General features: G+C 36.7%; 1 protein-coding gene across 7 annotated transcripts in view; it reads right to left on the reverse strand.

Annotated features, from left to right (window-relative positions):
• Positions 1 to 847: 847 nt before the first annotated feature.
• The window catches only part of EPS8 (EGFR pathway substrate 8, signaling adaptor), a 181,941-nt gene continuing 158,121 nt past the window's right edge, over positions 848 to 24,667 (reverse strand). For 6 of the 7 annotated variants that reach the window (XM_017873718.1, XM_017873734.1, XM_017873728.1 and 3 more), the window contains 6 exons: positions 22,338 to 22,446; positions 21,334 to 21,477; positions 12,120 to 12,342; positions 4,887 to 5,067; positions 3,816 to 3,945; positions 848 to 2,113 (listed from right to left, as the gene is read on the reverse strand). In XM_017873718.1, the coding sequence (XP_017729207.1) occupies positions 2,000 to 2,113; positions 3,816 to 3,945; positions 4,887 to 5,067; positions 12,120 to 12,342; positions 21,334 to 21,477; positions 22,338 to 22,446 (901 nt within the window). In that variant the 3' untranslated portion in view covers positions 848 to 1,999. The remainder of the gene's footprint in view (positions 2,114 to 3,815; positions 3,946 to 4,886; positions 5,068 to 12,119; positions 12,343 to 21,333; positions 21,478 to 22,337; positions 22,447 to 24,667) is intronic. The other variant, XM_017873742.1, reaches the window with a different exon arrangement.

Genomic DNA, 24,667 nt, shown 5'->3' on the forward strand with positions numbered 1-24,667 from the left:
GAGGCAAAAGCACTGATTAGGCTGTGTCTCCCTGTTAGCCTTGTGGGGTCTTTCCTCAAATCCTCAGATACCAGTGACCAAACCCCTCAGATGTCTGGATCCAAACTCTGTAGTGCTGCTCTCTCAAGATTCTAAATTCCAGGAACCTCTTCTCTTTGTTCCCACACCCTTAGCTGACGAGACTACTTTCTGCAATTACTACCTCTGTGATACATTCCTTTGGCATCTTATAGCATAAAGATGTAAATTACACCAATTCTTTTCATATGCTATTTTACACACAGGTTATTTTAACTTTGGAATCTTATTTTCTTTCATCTTATCCCTTTCAATAAAGGCTAAACTATACATATGTATCAGTCCTTCTGAAATGTAAAAGATCTAAACTAATTCGCCTTTATCATGCTCATGTTTGTTCCACTTTATCCAAGGGGCAGTGTTATAGAGAGACCAAGAGATATAGGATGAGAAACTCCCACATCCTTCAGGATCTGGGGAAAATTAGCTTCTAGGAAGCTAAATCTCCTCATCTGTAATAACTCATATAGAGTTGTTGTAAATATCCAGGAAAGCATTTATGTGGAAGCATTTAGCAATCATAAGTGCAGTGTAAATTAGTTCCATTACCATTACCAAATATGACTAGATGGTAGAAGGAAAAGATAATGAAACGAGAGGTGAAAAGAAAAAAAATAACCGAAAAAAGTATTCTAGAGTTTCTCTACCCACTCAGAAATAGAATAATACACAGTTTTAAGAAATGTGGATCTCTACTTTTCCCATTACATTCAACTCGAATCCTCAGCCCATATAGCACAGATCCTTTTTGCCAATGAGACAGAAGTCGTTTATCAACAGACAGCAAATACTGTTTATTGCAGACTTTCCAGCTGACTCATGTGAAAAAGGCACTATGAAAATTAATGAATCTAGATAATTTCTCTAAATGATTTATGTTAAAATATACAACATTCTTACATAACATCTGTTTTATATATGTGAAATAATATAACATTTAATGACAAAATTGTGTTTCCAAAATAACATTTGTTGAAGGTTAGGTATCTTTCTTTTCTCTATGTGGACTCTTTCACAGGATTAAAATATGTGTAAATTAAGTGCTTCTTATTACCAGAAAGACTTGACACAGATAAACACATAAAATGGCCCCATTTCCTTTTAACTACTTATATCAACATTCAGAACTGAGGCTTTCATTAAGCAAAATACTGTAATGCACATCAATGCAGACTACTTCCTTTGCTAGATTTTGAGCAGACATGACCTCTTTCCCATTTGTGCTTTCTCATATATAAGAACACAGTATACATAATAAGCAGAATATAAACTAAATCAAAATACAAGCTACACAAGGAATTGCAATTGACAGAGCCACGACAAACTGTCTTGAGAATGCTCCATAGATTGATATTTGCGTGTCCAAGGTATGGCTGTACTTTACAGTTCATTCAAATGTTTTAATTGTTTTAAACTGTTGGCATTAAGAACTTTAAATAAATCTAAATATTCTTCCATTGATTAAGTCAGAGAAGAGACCTAAGTAAGCAGAGGCTAGCCTACAGTGAGCTGCGCCCTGAATGACAGACACTATATTCACAGGCACAATCGAAACTGCTTAGATTTTGAATCATGGACAATACTGTTGCTTTGTTGCAGTGAAGAACTCCACCACCATCAAAACAATTCCTGCTTATACCCCGGGATGGGGGTTGAATAATTAATCTAATAAAGGAAACTTCACCTTGGTAAAGTAAGAAAAATATTTTCCAAGGTCAAAAAATTCAGTTTTAATTTTTTCAGTTTTAATAAAAATAATGCGCCTAGAAGCAAATCCTGTGCTCACTCAGGTTTGCATGGGTTTTTTAGGGCGATAAATTATACCCAGAAAAATGAATCTGACATTCCCTTCAAGACTTCTTAAAACAAAGCATGTTGGAATAATGCCAAAAACAATGGAGTTTAAAAACAAACAAACAAATTAGTGACTGCTTCCTTCATCAAAAGATTCCACTCCTGAATCACTAGCAGCAGCACTGATTTTTTCCTGTCGTCTTCTCATAATTTCTTGTAACTCGGAGCTGCCACTGCTATCCTGAAAGATAAATAGTTCAGACAAGATGGTTACTGAATCGTGCAGGCTGCAGGTCATATCATGAAATGGCTCAGGACAAAAGTCTACTGTGGTTTTCTTCGAGTATCTCTTTAGGAAAGCTAACAGCTCCCCTTTTTAAGTGAAGCTTCCGCACTTCACTCATATATCACAGTAATAATTTTTCATTTTGTAAAGTCTGTTAAGGCAATTCACCCACCAGGCCTTTCACTAGAACGTGATAAAGATAATCAATAATGTATGTGTAGTACTCTAGGTTTGCTGAGAGGAAAAAGAGGATATGTGTACAATAAGCATAATAACATGGTAAATTATCAAAGAACTCTTTTGGGATCAAACAAGATACTGATCTGCCTTTAGAAGATTTTAACTCAGGCCAGAGTGGGCTCAGAATTCACCCAGTTTCCCCTCCATATAGTTCTGACCCTCCGATCATGCTGGCTTTCCTTTCCCATCAACTGAAGTCTCTGGCAACACAGGCGAATAATCTAAAAGATTAACTAGATCCAAGGAAAGGGTGAGGTGGTAGAAGGTGGCTGAGGAACATGAAGAACCTCAGGTTGTCAGCCTCTGCCCCAGTTCCCATCCGGAGAATAGGAAGAGAACAAGAAGCAAGAGGCCATCCTGAAGTGGGTGGTGACAGCAAATGACAATCATGATAGGCAGGTGTGGGATGAAGGAATTCAGAAATTTTAGGAATATGAAATTTTCTAACATGCCTTGAAGAAGTCATTATACACTCTCAACAAAATTAAATATAGTGGTAAAACTGCTTGAGAAAAATATATAATCCTTATTAACATTCAACATATGGAAAGTAATCAAACTTTAATATGGAGCCTTCAAGATTAAAGTTGTAGGGAAAACCTCCAAGGGAAATATAATTTCTCTGGATTCAGAATGGCTACGGGGTGATATGCATGAAGTGAGAATTATTTAACTGTTGAATTTATAGAATATACCTGCTAGAGATGATCATGGATCAATTTCATGCCAAAGCCTACATTCTTTCATTTGAGTCCAAGTATAATTTTCATGAAACTATTAAGAACTGTGAGATGTAACAGTTGGAAACTACTACCCATACATAGCACATTTTAAGTCTAAAATAGGATATTAGAAGCTTAGTATAAACCAATCTAGAAAACATGGACTCTCCTGCTTTCATACAGACCATTGTGACTAAATACTTTTCAGGGCTCTCTATTTTCAGTGATCTCTACCTAATGTATCTTTCCCGATTATTGAGATGTATTACTAGACCTAACACACAAAGCCAGGGTTTTACAATCTTATAACCTATACACTATTAGAATCTCAAAAAATATATATTAAGACTAGGCGAGTGTTCTGGCCTCTTAAGGCTCTTACTCAGAAGCTAATTTCCACTGTTACGTCAAAATTAAATTTCCTATAGAAGTAGAGAATACATATAAAATGAGAACATTATGCTTTTTGTTAAGTGTCCAAAAGTATGTGCTCAAGCTTCACGTCATATGAGCATTTACAACAAATTAACCTTCCGGAAAATGTCATTGATGATCTCAGTGACAAATTTACAAAAGCAGAGTTAAATTTAATTCAGCTCTGCTAAGAAAGGGAAATTGGCCAATATGGACATAAACAGTTATTCCCAGAGCTTTCAATTTGCAGAAAAACACCACCTTAGGTTGACAAGTCATACCTCTAATGCAGCTTTTTGTACAGTGATTTGGCTATAGACTCTCGCCCCTTCAGGGCAGACTGTCCTCAGTTCATCCTTATTGAGAGAGAAAAGTTGTGCACCATTTAATACTCCAAGACTATTGACAGTCCTGAAAGAAAGAAAAGAAAAAGAAACTGAGCATTAAAAATATTGCCTGCAAACAAAGGAGAAAAGTATCTGTTCCTGCCAGTAACTTCTCTTTTCTAAGTGTTCCATACCCTGGAACCCTTATTAAATGCCAGCACAGTCTTTATAGTCAGGGCAATGACAAGCTTCTTTCATGATCATGACCCCGAGGCTATACAGATTATTAATTACAAAGTATCAAAAAGGAGCCAATTGGGTTTAGGGCCATTGTTTAATACCAATTCCTTGGGATTTGGTGTTTCATAGAAGGAATAGATCACTTTCTAGTAACCTGGCAATTGACCAACCATTGTACCTCATTTTTCAATCATGCTGGGTAGGTGAGTTTATAATATGTCAAGGTTCCTTGAATATGTATTATTCTAAGAGTTCAATGTGCCTACATGTGAAATGTTTATAGACTTTTATATAGACAAATAGAACCTTTACTATGGGTTTATTAAAGGAAAAGTTCTATTAAGATTATAATTGATGCTAGGTAACACTGTCTATTTTTTATTTGCCAGAGACACTATAACCTGCAGCAGGAGGAAAACTTATGCTGTATGTCCTATGTGGTCTAGGAAGTTCTGCTAAGACCATGGTCCTACCTAGGTTACATCAGAGTAATCTGATGGAGAAAAGAAGCTACGGGCCTGAAAGCTGCTGACAGTTTGCTTAAAGAACTAATAATGAACAGATCCTACCAACTCGAGAATGGGGTGGCATCAAATGATAATTACCTATGCTTACTTTAGTTCTTTCTCAGCTATGAACAGCTATAGTGATTTCTTGAGTATGGCACAAAGTATGCAGTCTGTGCCCTTATGTTTTTTAAGAGTTATCTGTGACATCTAAGTAAGCAAATTGAAAACAATGCATGTTGTACACACAGAATTGCAAGGTATTCAGAGACAGACTTACACAGGGTTGAATCCCTTTGACTGTAACCACGTCTTCACGTCCTCTGGTGTGGAGTCGTAAGTGATATTGATAACTCTCACGTTCTGCCGGGGCACATGGAATTTCTTCTGAGCGGCACTCCGACCAATGGTCAGTCTGTGGATGAGTTCATCCTGCACTTCCTCCATCTGAGATTTCCTTCCTAGACACCAACAGGGAGTAGGCTCTTTTTGAAAATCCCTAATATTACATCACCCTCTCTAGAAGCCAATCTCTATAATCCTTTGACCCCAGGAGGACCTACAATCTAGTGTTCCTACCATCTTTCCTCACTTTTATCCTCGCCTGGTATAAATTCCATGATCAATTATTAAAATAACTCCCTGGCTCTTCTCTAGTCACTTCATTGTACTCCTTTGGCAAAACCCCAATCCTGGTTAAATCTAACTTTCTGCGTATTCTGTGCCTGCACCTGCACAGCTGAATATAACACAACAATGCTGAATGATCTCATGTTAAATTCATGATTATGAACCTTAACTTGGCGTTAATGCTTCCTGACAATCATACTACATTTCTTTAGACTGGTGGCTCTCAACTAGGGACAATTTTGGCCCCAGAGGACATTTGGGAATATCTGGAGACACTTTTGGTTGTCACAATTGAGGAAGAAAAAGGGGAAAGGCTGCTGCTGTCACGCAGTGGGTAGAAGCCTGGGATGCACAAAACATTCTATAATATCAGCCTCTCCTACAGCAGAGAATAACCCAGCCTCAAAGGCCAAGAGGGCCCGGCTTGAGAAATCCTGCCTAAGGTCATGTAACTGCCCACTGTCTTAGACAAGTATTGAATATATTCTACTTTCTCTCTACAAACCTCTAACCCTATTGCCCAATCCTCACCTTGAGCTGATGATCTCATTTCCTAATTTATGAACAAAAGAGTTAGAAGAAAACCTCCGTAAGTTCCCTTACCAGCACTTTCCCCATATGCTTTGCTTGCCTTTCTATTATGTTATATAGGAAATGTTTCCCTGCTTCCAAGGCTAACCCTCCATGTATGCACTAGGCCTCAAGTTCTCTGCCTATTCAAATAGTCATTTCTCCCTTATTTATCCTGTTATTAATTTTCCTTCTTCACTGAATCAGTTCATCAGCCTGCAAACATGCTATTATTTTATGATTCTGTTACCTTTAAACAAGCCCTTTTTACCACGTCCTTTCCCAGCTACTGGCCATTTTTCTGCTCCTTTTACGGCAAAAGTCCATGAAAAGTTGCCTGTACTAGTGGACTCCAATTCCCATTCTCCTATTTTCTCTTAATGTCATCAAAATTCAATTTTGCTTTTCCCCCCATCTCTCTACTACACTTTGCTAAACTCCAGCCAATTCTTTCCCAGCTACTATCTCATTTAACCTGTCAGCACACATTTGAAGCAGGAGATTCCTCCTTGAAATATTTTCTTCCTGTGGCCTTCAGGATACTACAGTCTCCTCACTTTCCTCCCATGTCTCTGGATTCCCCGTCTCTGGATCCTCTTCTGAATATTCTCATCTCTCCAACTAAGTAATATTAAGGTGCTCTAGGGGACAATCCTGAGACTCATCTCTGCCGGCACTACCTCCATCAATGACCACTGTGCTTAGGTCCACGGCCATTTAAAAGATGATGGTTATCAAATTATTTTCCAGTTCTCTTACTCGGAACTTAGGTCCATATATGTTGTCTACTTGATATATTCATTTGGATATCTGCTAAATAGCTCAAATGCATGTCAATATAGCATCCCAAACCAGACTTCCTGATCTTCTTCCTGAAGCTTGCTTTTATAAACTCTTAGACTTGCTTTTAGACTTCTCAACTCACTTAATGACAATTCTCTCTTTCCAGTCTGGCAAAATATCACGGAGCTGCACTTGATTCTCTGTCCTATGCTATATCCAATTCATTAGCAGATCCTATTAGTCTGACCTCATAATGTATCCAAAATCCAATGATTTCACTGTATTCTTTCTGTTGTCAGCTTGGTCTGAGTCACCAGCCTATTAACAGATCTCTCTGCTTCTACTCCCTACCACCCTACCCCTTTCTCTTCATTCTCTTCTCAATATAACAACTAAGTGATTCTTTTAAAATGAAAGTCAGGCCAGGTGGCTCACGCCTGTAATCCAAGCACTTTGGGAGGCTGAGGCAGGCGGATCACAAGGTCAAGAAATTGAGACCATCCTGGCCAACATGGTGAAACTCTGTCCTACTAAAATACAAAATTAGCTGGGCATGGTGGCGCGTGCCAGCTACTCGGGAGGCTGAGGCAGGAGAATCGCTTGAACCCGGGAGGCGGAGGTTTCAGTGAGCCAAGATTGCGCCACTGTAGTCCAGCCTGGCAAGAGAGCAAGACTCCGTCTCAAAAAAGAAAAAAAAAAGTAAGATGTTGCAGCTCCTCTGCTCAAAACATTCCCAAGTGATCCTAATTACTCCCAGTAAAAGGCCCTAGAAGACCTCCACCTCTCTAAAGCCACTCCACAACTCTTCTGGAGTCCTTCACTCTTGCTCCCAATGGCTCCCTTGGCACTCTTCAAATTTAAAGGCTATTCCAGTCTCCTCTGCCTGGAATGCTTTACCCTGCGTCTCCACATGGCTTATTCCTCCCCACCTTTATATTTCCCCTGATGTATATAAAATTGCAACCCCTCCCCAAAAGCACTCTCTATCCACATAGTTTTCTTAGTCTCCAAACCACTTACCATCTTCTTCATAGATAGTTTTGTCTATCAACCTAATTGGTTTTTTTTTGTTTTGTTTTGTTTTGTTTGTTTGTTTGTTTTTGTGAAATGGAGTCTTGCTCTGTTGCCAGGCTGGAGTGCAGTGGTGCGATCTTAGCTCACTGCAACCTCCACCTCCTGGGTTCAAGCAATTCTCCTGCCTCAGCCTCCTGGAGTAGCTGGGACTATAGGTGTGTACCACCATGCCCACGCCCAGCTGATTTTTGTATTTTTAGTAGAGATGGAGTTTCATCCTTTTGGCCAGGATGGTCTCAATCTGCTGACCTCATGATCCGCCCGCCTCAGCCTCCCAAAGTGCTGGGATTACAGGCATGAGTCACCACACGCCGGCCAACTTAAATCGTTTTTTAAACTACCTCCTTTCATTAAAATATAAGCCTGAGGAGAAAATGGACGCTTCCCTTTTTTTTGTTTGCATCTATATCCTAACACCTGGAACGGTGCTTTAATTCAGTAACTACTTGTTGACTAAACAAGCATTCTGCTGACTTTTTCACTGAGACTTTGAGAATCATCATGTACAAACCCCTTAAATAATCAGATAAGAAAATGAAGGCCAAAAACAGAGAAATGATCCGTCAAAGTCACATTTCAATTAGTAGAATAATTTAGCTAGAATTGGATCTTCTGACTTTCAGCACAGGGCTGTTTTATAGCCAAAGTCATTAAAATCACCTTTGATTAACTTCCCTAGCTACTCCTTTTTCCTAGTCATTTGTGCTAATGGAAAAGATGTGTGTGTATATGAACATATTGTCATGACAAAAATAGGAAAGACATAAAAGTATGGGAAGGGGAATAACGTGTCTGTGTATTTAAAAATATGTGTGTATCTATACATAGGTACATTACCTTGTTTGTTTTCACTTTCAAGAAATAAGAACAATCTAAGTTGGCAAGTGACAATAACCTCATCACTCATGGAGCTTTTTGTGACCAATGTTCTATGATTTTTTTCCCCTAGGGAAAGGGTTTTAGAAAGTGTTTGGTGCCCCTGGGAAATAAGGGAAAGTGTGAATAGTGTTATTTCAGTCTAATTTTTTTAACGCTTCAAGTATCTAGGAAATCTTTTGAAGGAGAAGTCAAAAAAGGGGAAAAGGGGAGGGAGGGAGGAGTAGGGGGTGCTAGAGAGACTGAGAGAGAGAGAATACTATTGATTGCTACATTTAAGTATACATTACATGCATTTCATTAGTTACCTTTTAAAAAATCACTACATCAAACTGTCAAACAGCACATGAGTGCATCTCAAAGGAATAAAAAATAAAATGTATCACCACATTAAAAGATTTGGTTTCTTATCTGCTGACTTTGCCAGTATATCGATCATCACCAGTCTGCAGCATAGTTTTCTTCCAGGAAGCACAAAAAAAAACCCTCCACCTAACGTGTTCCTGGGCTTTTGGTTTCCATTTCCAATGTTCTAACACACAACAAACCAGAATAACTTTACACCTTTCTAAAATAACACTCTGATTACAAAAGATTAAACTCATATAAAAGGACTAGCATTTCAAAGGAAATGGGAGAAATACAAAGCAACTAAAGTGTTGGTATCTTAAAAGGGATAAAAGGAGAACCTTTTGGGATCCTGCGATAAAACAGTCTGAATAGCTTCTATGACACAAGGCTTCGCAGCTATTTTGAATAGGCAGCACACAGACTTCCAGAAAAGGGCTTCACTCTTGCCACTTGCTACGTTGTAAAAACAGGCATGTTGGCTTTTTCCCCCTGTTCATACCTGCTACTTGATGGATTTCTATGAGTATTTACTTCCTAGTTCCTTCCATTTTATTTTTACCAGAAGTTCAGGCAGTAAGCAGAGAATGTGGGTAGCATGAGTAGGCGTATTTTGAAAGAAATCTGGCTATCAATAAACACACACTGAAATATGTGTACTGTCTGGTTCTAAACGAACATTAGGCCCCAACATTCATTCAGAAAACAACAGTTCTGCAATAAAGTTATCAAGAAATATTTGTTTCATAAAGATAAATATATTTATTTAACGCCAAACTGTATTTCTGAGATATTTTAAAAAGGAACTTACATAAGTTGCAAATATATTGTAAGATTTTTATTGCTCTAAGGAAACAAGTATGTGTGTTAATTTTGGGAGAGATGTTTATATTTTATACACCAATGCCACCCTTTGACTTATGAAAAACAGACTTGAAAATGATGAGTCACAATTATCAGGAGAGTTCTCTATCTTTAAAAGTATGCAAACTATGCCTCTTTCCCACTAGGTTATTCTTGGTTTCTCAGAGCGAACAAAGAACAGACTGTCCTAACCCACACACTGCTCCAAATGGCGACTGGATGCCGATGAACTCTGATCCTAGCTAGGCCTGGAGAAAGAGTCCCACCATGTCAAAGATGACTATGCTGACGTCTCTACAGAGGGAAATGCTATAAACTTGTGGGAAGAATAAAGAAGGGAACAGTTATTTCTAAGAGGAAGTTTTCTCCTTAGGGAACTCAATAAAAATATTTATAGAAATTTCTCATCTTAAAACTATGTCTTTAGTGTCTTTGAAAAGAAAGCTCTTTTAAAACTCCATGTAATTTTAAAACTTAGTAGGATATTCTATTTTATTATGATTATACACACTCACACACACAGTTGTTTTGCCATACAGAAAGAGCTAATCACTTTCCAAAACTTCATTTTCCTTTAGTTTTCTGGTAAGATAGATATGACAGTCATTTAAATTGGACATACCGTGGGAGAAAAATCAATGAGTAAAAGTAGGCTTATGCTTATTGCATTTAACCAGAATTTTTAGAATTGTTAAATAGTAATAGTTTTAGTGTCTTTTTTATTTTTTAATTTATCAAGAATGTCCACAACTGAACAGATGTGTGGCAATGACTTACTGAGGTGAGAAAAACAGGAGGAGTGAAAGATTCAGTAATCTAGTTTTCAACATAAATAGAAAGCATCCAATCTCAGCTATAAAGTTAATAGCTCCATACTGGTATCTGGATGTCAGAGATGAGTTTTAATATGATGACTAATTTGGGAATCATTCTTTTCCCAACGATATAAACAGTACTGAAAGAAATGGAAATAGAATGAACTACAGTAAAAGTATGTTTATGCGGAAAATGAAGGCAGAACCCTAAGAGACCCACATTGAGGGAAAGATAGATATCCGTCTCTCTCTCTCTGCCTCTCTGTCTCTCTGTCTCTCTGTCTCTCTGTCTGTCTCTCTCTCTCTCTTTCTCTCTCTCTCTCACACACACACACACACATACACTTTATATACTTTTGTCATATTGAGGAAATATGAAATATCCTCATAGCTCTGGTTTTCCAAGAGTTTTTACATATCAAGTATAGATAAAGCAAAGTAACTTTGTAATACGTTTAAAACACCAAATTTGGAGATTAAATTGACGTGCCATATACTACAAGGTTAAACAAAATTTATCTTAAAATTACCTGCAGTTTTCAAAATATCTACACCGCTATTGACCAATAATACAAATAAGGATAATCCAAAGTTGGTCATAGTGTCTTTTTAGTTTATTTAAATATGGTTTTCATAGAAACCATTTATATGAAACATCAAATTTAAATTTATGAAAATATGGCACTGAAGTGTAAGTCACATGAAATTTGAATTTGGAGGGTAAATCTGTGACTACTATTGGCTGGTGATTATATTAACATGGTGTGATTGTGCAGCTACTGTGAATAGCAAGAGGAAGAGAAGTAGGAAGGTTATGATGATGATGATGACGATGACAGCATGTAGTTAGTGACTGCGTATTATGTGTCATACAGAGGTCAGAATCAGTCAGGGGTTTTCAACCTCAGCACCATCGACATTTTCGGCCAGATAACTCTGTTTGTTGGGGGCTATCCTGTGCATTGTAAGTTGTTGCTAAACTTCCCTGGTCTCTACCCATTAGACATCAGCAGCATCTCCCCAGTTTTGACAACCAAAAATGTCTTCAGGCTGTATCAAATGTCCTCAGAAGGACAGAGAAGAGGACAAAATCGCTCCTGGCTGAGAAGCACTGAATTAGATGTTTTCTATGCATTATCTCATTAAATCCTCACACTTATCCTATGAAGCAGATACTATTATTTTTCTCCACTTCTCAGATACTGAAGTGCTGAGAGGATAATTAAACCACTGAAGGTCAGGCAGCTGGCAAGTGCTGTTTCACTACACAAATTCCAGGACGTCTGGCTCCAGAGTCTGCATTCAACCATCATGATAGATTGGAAAAGGAGTAGAAAGTCATGCATTAGAGAGCGGAGAGAATCCTTCCTGTTTCTCAGAACCATGTAGATGATGAGAAACCAGGTGAAAATCTTTGCAATCTATTAAGTACCATGCAAGTATAAAGGACTATTATTTATATTTAATACAAGTAGAATCAACAGTGAACAATATTTTACTTAGTAGTGCTTTTAATTTGCAGAAGACATTTTTTGCCTCCCTGGGAAACTTACGGTCCACTGGAAGTTGTTTGTGTCTCTGGCTGTCTCGCATGATATTGACACCACTGTCACTGGAGCTGCTGTTTTGACGTGTTACATTTGCTGGGACCTTTGACACAGGAACAGGTGCTGGAGTGGAAGGGGGAAGGGGGACAGGAACAGGAGCTGGTGTTGGAGGAGGTGATGGAGCAGGGGGAGTATCAGCTGGTCTTGGGCCATACTCCATCCTTTGTTTCTATAAAAAGGCAAATAATTAACTTAAAATTTAAAAAATATAAACCTAGGCTAGGAAAACAAATTATACATCGATAGGACATTGTTAGCTATTTTTAAACTTACTTGCAAACCCATTACAAATTTATCTGTAATCCTATATGGTATAATGACCATTAAAAATGGTATCTTAAACATTCTACATAATTTGTTCAAAGTCAAAATGTCAGTTAAGGAGTCACACGGCTACGTCAATAGCAAATAGTAGTATTATAATAATAAATGTCAAGAAAACTGAATTTGGGCTTGGAATCACACAAGACCAGGGGAGGTAGAAAGATTTATAATTATTTTTAAATTTATGCTAATAGTAATTTGCAATTGCACTGGAAGTCTAAATGTCAATAGCATAAAGCATCACTTACTCATTTTAAATGTATGCTATATTCAAAGATTTTAAATTCTGTTTCCAATAAATAATTTTAAAATATTGGTATTATTTTGTTCAAGGCATAACTTTTTCTGCCAGCATCTTAATGCTAATTTATTAAAATTAGAAATTTCCCTCGTTAAAATGGAAATGTCGTGAGGTGGATGGTTGTGAGGATAATGGTATGGTTTTTAAATGTTTATGATTGCAACTCACAAAGGAATACTAGAAAGGGACCTGTGGCCATTTGTATTAAAAAAGGTAGGTGTGACAAAATGCTTTTCAATAATTTTAAAAACATGATTGTTAGGCATACCTATAAAACAGCATTTGTGAATATTCCTTATGAAAGCACACACAATAGTTAACACTTTAAATCTAAATAAAATAATTTTAATAGGTAACGCATTGTGAGAGGCTCCAAATTCTCAAAAGGCACATTTTCTTTTTAGAATCAAAGATACAGGGCAATTATTTGTAATTAAGGCAAAGTTTAGATACTGCACTGGCACAATTTTAATTATTCTAATTTAGGATTAGCATATTACATGCAAAAAGACCTTTTGGTAATCTGGTCCTTTGATTAGAACAGTATTTAGTTTTAAATTCTAAAATGGCCCAAATATCAGGTAATATTGATTTTAAGAGAGTCCTCCCAATTTCCACAGAGATCAAAACAAAATACACACCACACACAGACACATCACTTTTCATTAAACTATTACTCAAAACAACACATCAACCTTCATCAGTCACCTTCATGGCAAATGACTAACACCTGTGGAAACCGATGTGGGAAGGAGCCCTCATTCTTTTCAGCTCTTTCTTTCAAATCTGCCACTCACCGACCAGTGGGATGGGGTCGAGGAAGTGGGAAGTGTATTAGGAAAGGATGGAAGTATATCTGAAAGGAGTGTTTATAATGCTGGTAGATGCTGAGGGAAGAAGGAGGGTAAGGAGGAGAGAGGCAGGACAGGAGGGAAGGAAGGAGTAGAGGGTAAGATTCTCAGAGTGAAAGAAGGGAGTTAGATGGGACGGAAACTGAGTTTCTAATCCCCTTAGCATTCAAGGCTTAGAAATATTTCTAATGTATTCAATACTGTATTAGAATAAAAGAATGAATTGTTATAATTATTCCCCACAAAACAATCTTCCTATATTTGGGCCAATAAAATACTTAAAGCAGTCAAAATACAGCAAACATCACCAGAATGTAATACCTAGCACACACAAAAGGCATCTGATTAATGTATACGCAATGTTCCCTTGGCAAGAATGTCCTCTGCACATAATTTCATGAAGGGCTAATGAATTCTCACATTAGTGTTTCAAAAGCATCATAGTTTCAATTATTGTTTTTAAAACCTAAACAAACAAAAATGCCATGAGCCCTGCTTTCCACGACATGATTCATAGTTTTTGCTTTTGCTAGTCATCAAATACTACTGTGAGAAAGTGAATAAACTGTGTTACTGTCACAATCAAGCCTGAAAACAAACTCACCAAATGTTCTGTGCCTTATTTCATTCATGCCATTGTTACATAATGCAACTTTATCAGTATGACCTAACAAAATAATAGGTTTAAAATACATATTTGATTAAAGAAACCCATATGAAAATGTATGCCATAAATTATATTTACTTGCATATTTTCCTCTTAGTCATCTCCTCCTGCCCCATGTTTCCAACCTCTGACATGAAAAGGGGGGAAGTACCTTCCTTGAATCGTGACAACTGGTTCTGAATGGCAACCAAGACAGCTCTTCCACGGAAACTGTTTGAAATTCTTCATGTGGAAGAAAAAGAATCAACACTGACTCCTTATGTCACTTTTCTGTGTCCCTCCCTAGCTTCTCTACCCCTCTTTACCTACCACCCAACTGCTGCTCTTCCTTTCCTTATGTTTGTCTCTTGGCTATTTTTTGTTGAAGCCACAGAATTAATGATTCCAATGTATCTCAGTCTATGGAATGTCTTGGAGAACAGAACTGCACTCTGAACATTTTTCTCCTGAACCAAAGGTACTGAAGCTCCAAATTCAAAAAAGAACTTCTGACCAACTGTTCTTGGTTTGCCTGAGACTTTCCCAGTAATTAACACTGAAAGTCCCACATCTTCACAAACCCCTCAGACTCCCCAACTAGGAACTGGGAGGGTTGGTCAGCCTGGTGTGGACCTACTTTTGCACCCAACTGTCACTTCCTTACTCTTGCCTGTGATATCCCACAAATACAAAGTTCTGTTAGAAGTAAAATGTATCTTTTTGTCTTTCTTTCTCTGAAAGAAGGCAGAATTAATAGACCCCATAGAAAATTTACTTTCCTATTTATAATTAAGTTGGAATGAGTCACTTTTCTTTAGCAACTTCAGCTGAGTAGAAATTCTAAAGAATTAAAGAATGCTATTGAGAGATAAGGTCCTGATTCATACAAGATGCTGCTTCAGAGGGGAAATTATGCAAGTAAGCTCAACAAAGCCATTAAAATTGAACTGTTCTTAAATATTTAACCTACTCTAAATTACACATTTTTCCTCTAAATTTGGTTTCTTTGGAACTCTGCAGTGAAAACTAAGCACAGCTGGAACATTTGGAGGGTGTTAAGTCCAGAGACTGAATCCAAAAAATTATATTAAAAAGAAGTGCCATGAGGGAACGAATGTGGGTTACCTCCGACAGCTCGCCAAGTAATTGCTATTAGGAAAATGGAGCAAATCACATCAAATGAGAAAATTAATACAGGAAATGGAATTACAATAACATCAATTATAATTCACATCAAATATCAGAAAGAGTAAATTAGTCTGACAGTAAAATTACATGCCCACAATCAACCAGTGAAGGAGCCTGTAAATCTGTAATTAATTCCCATCACTATTTAGCCATGGGAAACTAATCATATAGATTCTACTACAGTAGAAACAGTGTAAAGTACTTCAATAGTAAGTATTTGTATGCTCAAGTAAAATACTAAGATATAGGTTTATTTTATTCTTATTGCTCATAAAGAATACAATTAGAATGCATTAAATGTAAGAGTAATTCTTGTTTAATTAGCTGATTTTACAAAAGGTAATACTGCATGCATTATGGTGTGATTTTAGTGAGCTTTAGTTTCACACTTTGTGAGCAGCCTGAACAAACACAGAATATTTAATAAAATTATGTACATGTGCATGTCAGACAGTAATTATCAATACTTTATATATGTATAAAAATACATATATATATTTAGAGTGGGTATTATTCAAATTATCATTAAGAAGTCTCTGGGAAAATGTCAATACATGTGGCAGAATAAAAGTAAATATCTTTGTCTAAAACCATGCCTATAATTAATGAGCAGAGTCTTCCGAGATTAATTTTTAAAAAACAGTTTTGAAGAACTGAATATTATCAGGAGCTTGGCCTGGCTGGAAGAGTATGAAGCCATCTTTGGTAAAATGGTCACTCTGTCCAGCAGTATCTAAATGTCTGGACTGAGCTTAAAAAATAGCACTAATAACATAGGCTGAAATTAGTAGTGTTAGTGGTTTAGTAATCACCTGTAGAAAATATTTCCACTTTTAATTTAGGGCTATAATGAATGAGAAGATTTTATACCTAAACTGGATTGTAGAGACCACATAACTGACTCCTTCTATTTTATGACCAAGCGAATTGGAACACAGAAATATAAAATACTCTCTTTAAGGACTAGGACCCTCATCTACCAATACCTAGATTGGGGCTTTTCTCATGGTATCATATTACAATATCTCTTGTTAGACAATAGAGAATATGGGAAATGTTTTGTTGAATTCGCATGACCACAGAGACTGGACATTCATAATTATTTGAATCTTGGTAGAGTAAGAATACCTATAATAATAATACATGCACAGATAATAATTAAGAATAAATGAAAGACTTCTTTAGTCAGTCCACTGGATATATAATAAATAACATCAGGGGAGGAGGTGATTTCTGCTCTTGGCATATAGCTTGCAAATTTAAATGGGCACAAGCGTAATTCTAGTAGATGAGCAGCCACAGGGCTAGAGGTCTGAGAATCAAGTCAAAATAAAGATCAGGAAACTTTATGTGGCAAGTAGCTTCCAGGTGGGGAGAAAGCACCCTGGATGTCCATCTATTGCCCGGCTAAAATACTATAAAGCCTTGGAATGCTCTACAACAACATTTTTATCAAAAGACGTGTTATCTCTCCATAATCTCTCCTCAGCATTGACTTCCTTTCTCTGTGGTTTATTCCATCTTTTATGTCAGTATCTTTTGTATATTTTTATTACTCTCCCTTTTATGTTTAAAACTTTGCTGAAGCCATGGGGGAAATACATTAGGTGGGAATGGTTGTCTTTACAGAGCTGTTAAAAACCACTTCAAATGTGAGGATATTAAATAGCCTGGACTCTCAGGGACACCAGGTGGCAATTCAACACCTATTCACTGGTGGTGCCTGGTATGAGCATCGCTGTTATCAGAACAGAATCTCTGATAAAAAGTGTGTGAACAATAGGCAAGAGCTGCACTTGTGCCCTTCACCCAGAAACTGCCATTATTTATATCAATTTCTTTATAGGAAATGTAAGGGCATAAGAATAAGAGTCACGACTGTGTCCATTTTTTAAACATTTGGTGACTCACAGATGTTGCATGGAAATAGTTTACATCTAATTCCCTTACTTCCACCACTTACAAAATGTCCTATTCTAAGTAAATCATATAATGTGGGTTATTTTCCTAAATTATAAAATAATGAAAGATACTATGGAATCCAGGGAATGGATACATAAGGCAAAAATCAAATTCCAAGGATTGTGACTGATCAGATCAACTTTTACCACAGTATAATGCAAAGTAAAGCTATTCTGAGAAAATACCACTTCAAACATTAATACAGAGAAAAACTATGGGTTTATACAAAAAGAGATGATAACCTTTTTTTTTTCTTCTTCTTCTTTTTCTTGTTTTGAGATGGAGTCTTGCTCTGTTGCCAGGCTGGAGTGCAGTGGCACAATCTCGGCTCACTGCAACCTCTGCTTCCTGGGTTCAAGCGATTCTCCTGCCTCAGTCTGCTGAGTAGCTGGGATTACAGGTGTGTGCCATCATGCCTGGGTAATTTTTGTACTTTTGGTAGAGACAGGGTTTTGCTATGTTGGCCAGGCTGGTCTCAAACTCCTGACCTCAAGTGATTTGCCTGCCTTGGCCTCCCAAAGTTTTGGGATTACAGGCGTGAGCCATTGTGCCCACCCGAAATAACCTTTTGTAATCACTGCTCTCTAGAACAGCACAATGCAACACAGCACAGGCTCTGGATCCGGAGCACTGGGGCCCAATCCTGGCTTCATACAGCTGTATAAATCTGGGCAAGTTATTTCTACACCTTAGTTTCCCATGAAAAAATGTGCCTCCTTCACAAGGTTGTTATGGGAATTAAACGAATTTGGATTTGCCAAGTGCTTAAACAATGCCTGGCACAGCGTGAGCACTGGCCACTGGCATATCTTCTCTAGAGTGGAATATCTGTGAATGTTGTTCTCTGTGAATGTGAAGCCAACTTAAGTAATGAATCATTGCTTGCCTTTTGGCAGCATGGTGCAGGAATCTAAAATATTTTTGTTAAAAGAAGTTTCTTTGTATTTCTTCAAAGTTTTGATATCATTAGATGAGAGACAGATGGAAGGGAAAACAAGTGTGTGGGCTCTATCTGAGGAGGAGAGAGAGGGTCACACTGCTCTCGATACAGCAAGCATGCAGGAAGGAGCAAAGCATTGGCAGATGACCTGTGGACTCAAGCAGGCTTTCGGGAAGGATCTGCTTGGTGCTAGGCTTTCTATTGTTCTTTTTACCAAGCGTGTGAGATGCCAGTGCTCAATACGTATTTGTGGAATGAGTGAATAAAAAGATGAGTAAGACATAAAATTGTAATCCAGTTGAGTTTTATAAGGCTAGGGTATTAGGATCAGTGGAATCTATATAAATATTGTGGTATCTTAATTATCATTCTGAAATAAGTTACAGGATTTTTCCTTAGATATTTTAGATATGGGTATCTGGTGACACTGTTGTAGAGATATAAAATGACTGGCACATATTTCCAAAGATGTTTTCTTTTCCATTTTCCTCTATTCTTTTTTTTTTTAAAGACTATATTATAAATGTTTTGAGAATAGGAATCCTTTTAGAGTAGGACTGATGCCAGATAGCAGACAGCAAAGCAGACTGTGAAGCTTGCTTATTAAAATTTTACAAGGTCTTAGTGGTTTTGTTGAGCTCAGCCCAAAATTTTCAGGACGTGTTAAAAAGCAGATTGTTTTTAATACATTTTAAAAGTAAGGCCCTCAACCTGAACAGCATACGCTTCTGTATATACACAGAAAGCCTCTGTACACATTTCTACATACACCATTTCGTTTGTAGTTGCAATCAGAATTTTTAAGAATAAAGTAGCATAGTGTTGAAAAGTTTAAAACGAAATAGCCAAATAGGCAATCCCTATAAGAACCACAAGTTTCTATTTACATAAAGTAGCAAAATAAACTCCTGAAACTTGTGAACTCTTTAAAAAATGCCTTGGTTGTGCCAAAGTTGACAAAAATAAAAGATGAGGTTCTGTTTAAGAAAGGAGGAATAGGTTTGACATTCCCTGAAAATACTTTCCCTGCCTATGATATATATTAATAGTTTTGGTTCAGTTTTAGACAGAAGCAAACTTTTAAACGGAAAAGTCAACTTATGGCTCAAGCCAAGAATCAGAACTAAAGAAAAGGACAAGACTGAACAGTAAACAGCAAAAGGTAACAGACATTAAACTCCTTAGGAATTCTCAGGTAGGAGAAAATTTCTATTATAGAATTTATACTATTGCATGTTTAAGTATTTTATTTTATCAAAGTTTGCTTATTTCCAGCAATCACGCACACAAAAACAAATTTGGATAATTGCTTTCAACACTTAAAATATAAACTTTTGCCTTCTGCTCACATATGGGGATCAGGGATATCCTTTATGAATAGTGCTTCTCAGAGCTTACCATGAACTGCATATTAAAATTAGTTGATACAGCCCAAGGTATGTACTCTACCATTATTTTAAGTATAGGTTTCAAGCATATACTACCTCTATAGGAAAGAAAATTAAGAACTGGTATTCATGAACCAGACAGAAGCCTATATTATATTAGGTAAACAGATATTAAACTCAGAAAAGTAGGAACTAAGAAAAGAAAAGGTATAAAACTAAGAAAATTCACTTCAAAAACCCATGGGAAATGGAGGAGACCATACCTTGAATAACTCAAATTCCTTCTTTGGCATCAACAGCTAATGACAAATGATGAACATACAATAAGTAATACATAATATATACGCACATCAGGCCAGCCAAAACATAAAACAGCAAATAATTTCCATTGCCATCACTTTAAGTTACCGAGATAGAGAAATTATACACAAATTCTTTATTTTGAATGTTTGCTTGGTTCATGGATTCTAGTAAGGCCAAGTCCCTCTGGATAAGCACAGGACCAACCCCAGGAATGAATGTCATGAGGAGCCATAAGTACTGAAGTAAATTGTCATGAGGAGCCATACGTACTGAAGTAAATTGTCATGGCAGCAGAAGTATGACCACAATTGCAGCTTTGGATAATCTGTATTTTTTAAGCCTAGATCTGGTATAAAAATTACTGATTTCACTGCATATTCTATGCAGCTTCTACTCAAATTCATGACATTATTATGAGGTCAGGTGTGATCTTTTTCGCAAGACTTCGAAAATTAAAAGAATTCTTTCTCGGGGAATGAGAAGCCACCCTAGGTTTATAGGCTGTACCTGAGAGAGTCCATCCATTCTTTGTTTACAGACCTGACTCTAGAGAGCCTGTCACAGGTCTAAAATTCCCGAATTTAAAAGCAAGTTAATTCAGATGTTAGGGTGAATGAGCTGACCAGGGTCATTGAAATCCTGAAAATGTGGCATGGGCCCTAAGAATGGACCTTCATAGGCCTTCGATGATCAGGAAGAGAGAATCTGACCTATCTAATCTATATCATAATTACATTTTAATCTTAAAATCAAGAGAGGAAAAATATTGTAATCCAGCTGAACAAGTACTCATGTACTGGTGTAAGGTGAGATGAGTGCAAGTTCAAGGCTGGTCAGTGGCAGATCATTTAAGAGACTGAAGGCAAGGGCTAAAGATGAACTGCTGGATACCAAGCCATGATCTCAGTGGCATCCTCTATCAAGAGGAAGCCACTAGTGGATAGGAGAGCTGTAGGTAAAAAGACAGAAATACCATTTCTTCAAATGTCAGAAATACTATAGATGGGGGAAAAAGCTTTCAGAGAATCAAGCACCTACTGCTAAACATTTTGAACAATTTCTAGAAGTAAATCAGAAAACATATGTGTAATTTTCCCTGTGTCTCACCATTGCCACTCCCCAACCAATTACTCTAGAAAAAATATATAACCAACTACATCTCAAAATGATCAATACACAAAGGTGTTTAAATCCTCTTTAAGAGTGATAGCTTTGTAAATGTGTACATACTACATTTTACTAAGAAATCATGCTCACCTGTATAGTATGAGTATAAGGTGGATCAGCACGCCCCAATCCAGATTCTGGAGGTCTCACAATATCCAAAATGTTATTTGGCACAAATCCAGAGTCTCCACTTGCATTTCGAACTTTCCACCATTGCTTCCGATCATCAAGTATCTGTCACGTGCAAGAAAATAAAGGTATAATTTCCATATAAAAGCCATTTTACGAAGGAAGTTCTCTAGACTTCAACAAAGAAAATTTTTCTACTTCTGATAATTAACTCACCATCAACGTAGTGTTGATTGAATGATTCTCAGGAATTACACTAAGACATTTATGAGTATACAGTAGGTAAGGTATCATTATGGTGAATCTACCCACGGTCCATTTTACCTCCAAAGAACGGTCTGCATTATTTGAAGTACTTAAGGACTAAAGTACTTAAAGGACTTAAGGACTAAAATGACTTTTGGAAAAACCCATTGTCTCCATTTTGGTGATAGAAAGAAAAGTATATAAAATTACTTTTTTTCTTATAAAATTTATTGTGATAATTCACCTTATATATTCAAGAAGATGAACTCTCAATTAGAACCTAACAAAGAGAAGTTGGTGTTGTGGTGGATTATCCCTAACTTCATTAGCTCAATGACTGCTGAGTATATCTGTGCAAGGATATAGGATAAAAAAAGAAAATGTCTCTTATTGAATTATTATGTGCATCCACATCTGAATTGATAACTAGCCTTGGCTCCAAAATGAAGAAATATCAGAAGAAAGAGGGCAAGGAAGACAGCAAAGGAAGTTAAAAAGCCCATTCCCTCCCCTCCCCACAAAAAACAAATAAAGGAGTATTCTAAACCTATCCCCTTAGAAGGAGTATCTATATACCTCTTCTAAATAGATGTAGGTATTTCTCAAATACCATGTCTTTAGTAATGTAACACTTTTGAAGGAAAGTTGAGTTATATACCAAAAGAGTAATACAATAGAACTACATTATTAAGAGTATAAAAAAGAAAAAATTGTATTACCTCTAAAATATCATCCTTTAGAACTGAGAGCTCACTGTTGTTCCTTGCTACAAAGTCATACTTGGATTTGGCATATTTCTTGGGTTGTGTTTTCAGTGGTTCATAATTTCTATAAAAGAAAGAAAAAAGATTATTATTCTGCTAGCTCTTCCTAAAGGATAAAACAGAAAACATTAAGACAAGCCAGATCCTACCAGAAAACTTTCTGAAAAGTTACAGCAGTTTCATTTTATTATATTTCACATTATGATAAATACAAGTTACTTTAAAGTTCTTGCTATTAAAATGAACAAACTACGGCCATGGAAAAAAACAAATAATGCAAAATCGCAAGGCTAGGTGGTACTTAGAAAAATCAAGAATCCAAGTCTATAAATTCTTTGTCTACTAAATACATATACTGGATATTTTGTTAATTACCATCTCTACCATAAAAGAACTAGATAAAGATAAATGTCAGTATTTTTCATAAAATTAAAGGAGATTGAAAATAATTTCCATGGTGGTAATTTTAGTTATATGTTGATTTCACTAATTCAGGCAATGTCTGCAATTCAGTAACCAAATATGTAAATTTAAAATTTATAACTAGGCATCAGTTTTTAGAACCACTTTGCCCAGTTATCTAAATTGCAAAAAAGATAGAGATGCATTAAGTATGAGACTAGTAACACTTTCAAATAAATAAGTAAATAAATAATTTAATTCACCATAAACTTTCAAAAAGTGTATGGGCCCTATTTTTTAAAATAAAACTTCCTTCAAAACCAAATACCTCTTCTAATCATTAAATGAGTACTAATAGACTTAATGATTTAACTAAAGATTACTTTTATATGTAACGCAATATACTTGATGCATTAAATATTTGTATTTTTTTCATCTATTTCAATAATAAAATTACTTTAACCCTTTATTAATTTTACTCCCTAGTCTTCTCCTCCATTTACATTCCCACATTTATTTACACATCTCTACAAGGGAAATAGCAGGTAGAGACTAAAGATGTTAGGTCATCCTACCCCTGTCAAGTTGCCATTCTTTTTGCTGTCTACCAAGTTCTCTGGAATGCTGAGTTATACCAGGGCCTGCAGAACAGTTGTAGACATAATGTATCCTGTCATCATAGGTTTTTGTTACCTCTTAGGTAGTAACTCCATTGGAGGAGGGAGATAGGGACAAAGAAAAAAGAAGACCAGTATAGAACACCTTATAGACAAGCATGTACGAACAGCTTATTGGCTATTTTTAGTAAATTAAAAAGAAGATTGGTGGAAAAGGTGAAATTATGGCGAAGTAATTATTATATGTTATCAATAATAATAATTTTAAAACTGTGTTCCATGGATTTCCCATCCCTATCCCTACTAGAATAGCTCTGCTTTTATTTACTTTATATATTCACATTGAATCTACTAAGATTTCATTTGGGGGATAAAAGAGATTCAATTACCCCAAACATTAGGAAAACAGTAATTTCAGTGTTTTATCTTCCTCTCTTCCCCTATTTTCCTTTCTCCTGTGATCTGCAAAATAATCACTATTAATAATGGAGAGTTAAGGGTCTATAACAAAGTTTTTTTTATCTTGCAGGTCTCAGAAGTGTTTACCTGAAGTGCTTTAGACTTTACAAATCTTTATGGCTCACAGTTTCTTGCCCTCTATAGGTTAGGCATAGATATGACACTGACCATAGTCATCAAACAGATAATCACAATTTGTAATTTTTCAGAGGTACCAAACTTTCTTGGCCAGGCGCGGTGGCTCGTGCCCCTAATCCCAGCATTTGGGAGGCCGAGGAGGGCGGATCACCTGAGGTCAGGAGTTTGAGACCAGCCTGTCCAATATGGTGAAACCCCATCGCTACTAAAAATACAAAATTAGCTGGGCATGGTAGCACATGCCTGTAACCCCAGCTACTGAGGAGGCTGAGGTGGGAGAATCGCTTGAAACCAGGAGGCGGAGGTTGCAGTAGGCCGAGATTGTGCCATTGCACTCCAGCCTGGGCGACAAGAGCAAAACTCTGTCTCAAAAAAAAAAAAAAAAAAAAAAAAAAGAGGTACCAAAGTTTCTTAAGAGCTATGGAATGTAACAAAATGTATGGGCTCAGTTTCTGATTTGGAATAATAGATATGCCACTTGATAGAGAGCAGACATATAGACAGTAGTAATTTGAGAATTTCTCTAAAATACTAATTGCATCTGACAGCAATAAGCTATAAAACTCAAAGGTATGGGCTCTAAATTCAACAAATGGTCTACCTAATGGCATAGTAATTTCACAGAACAGTGAATATACTTCATATGACATTGTTAAGCTAAATATGTGC

The sequence above is a fragment of the Rhinopithecus bieti genome, unplaced genomic scaffold, assembly GCF_001698545.2.
Source record: "Rhinopithecus bieti isolate Rb0 unplaced genomic scaffold, ASM169854v2 scaffold_110, whole genome shotgun sequence".
Classification (NCBI taxonomy): Eukaryota; Metazoa; Chordata; class Mammalia; order Primates; family Cercopithecidae; genus Rhinopithecus; species Rhinopithecus bieti.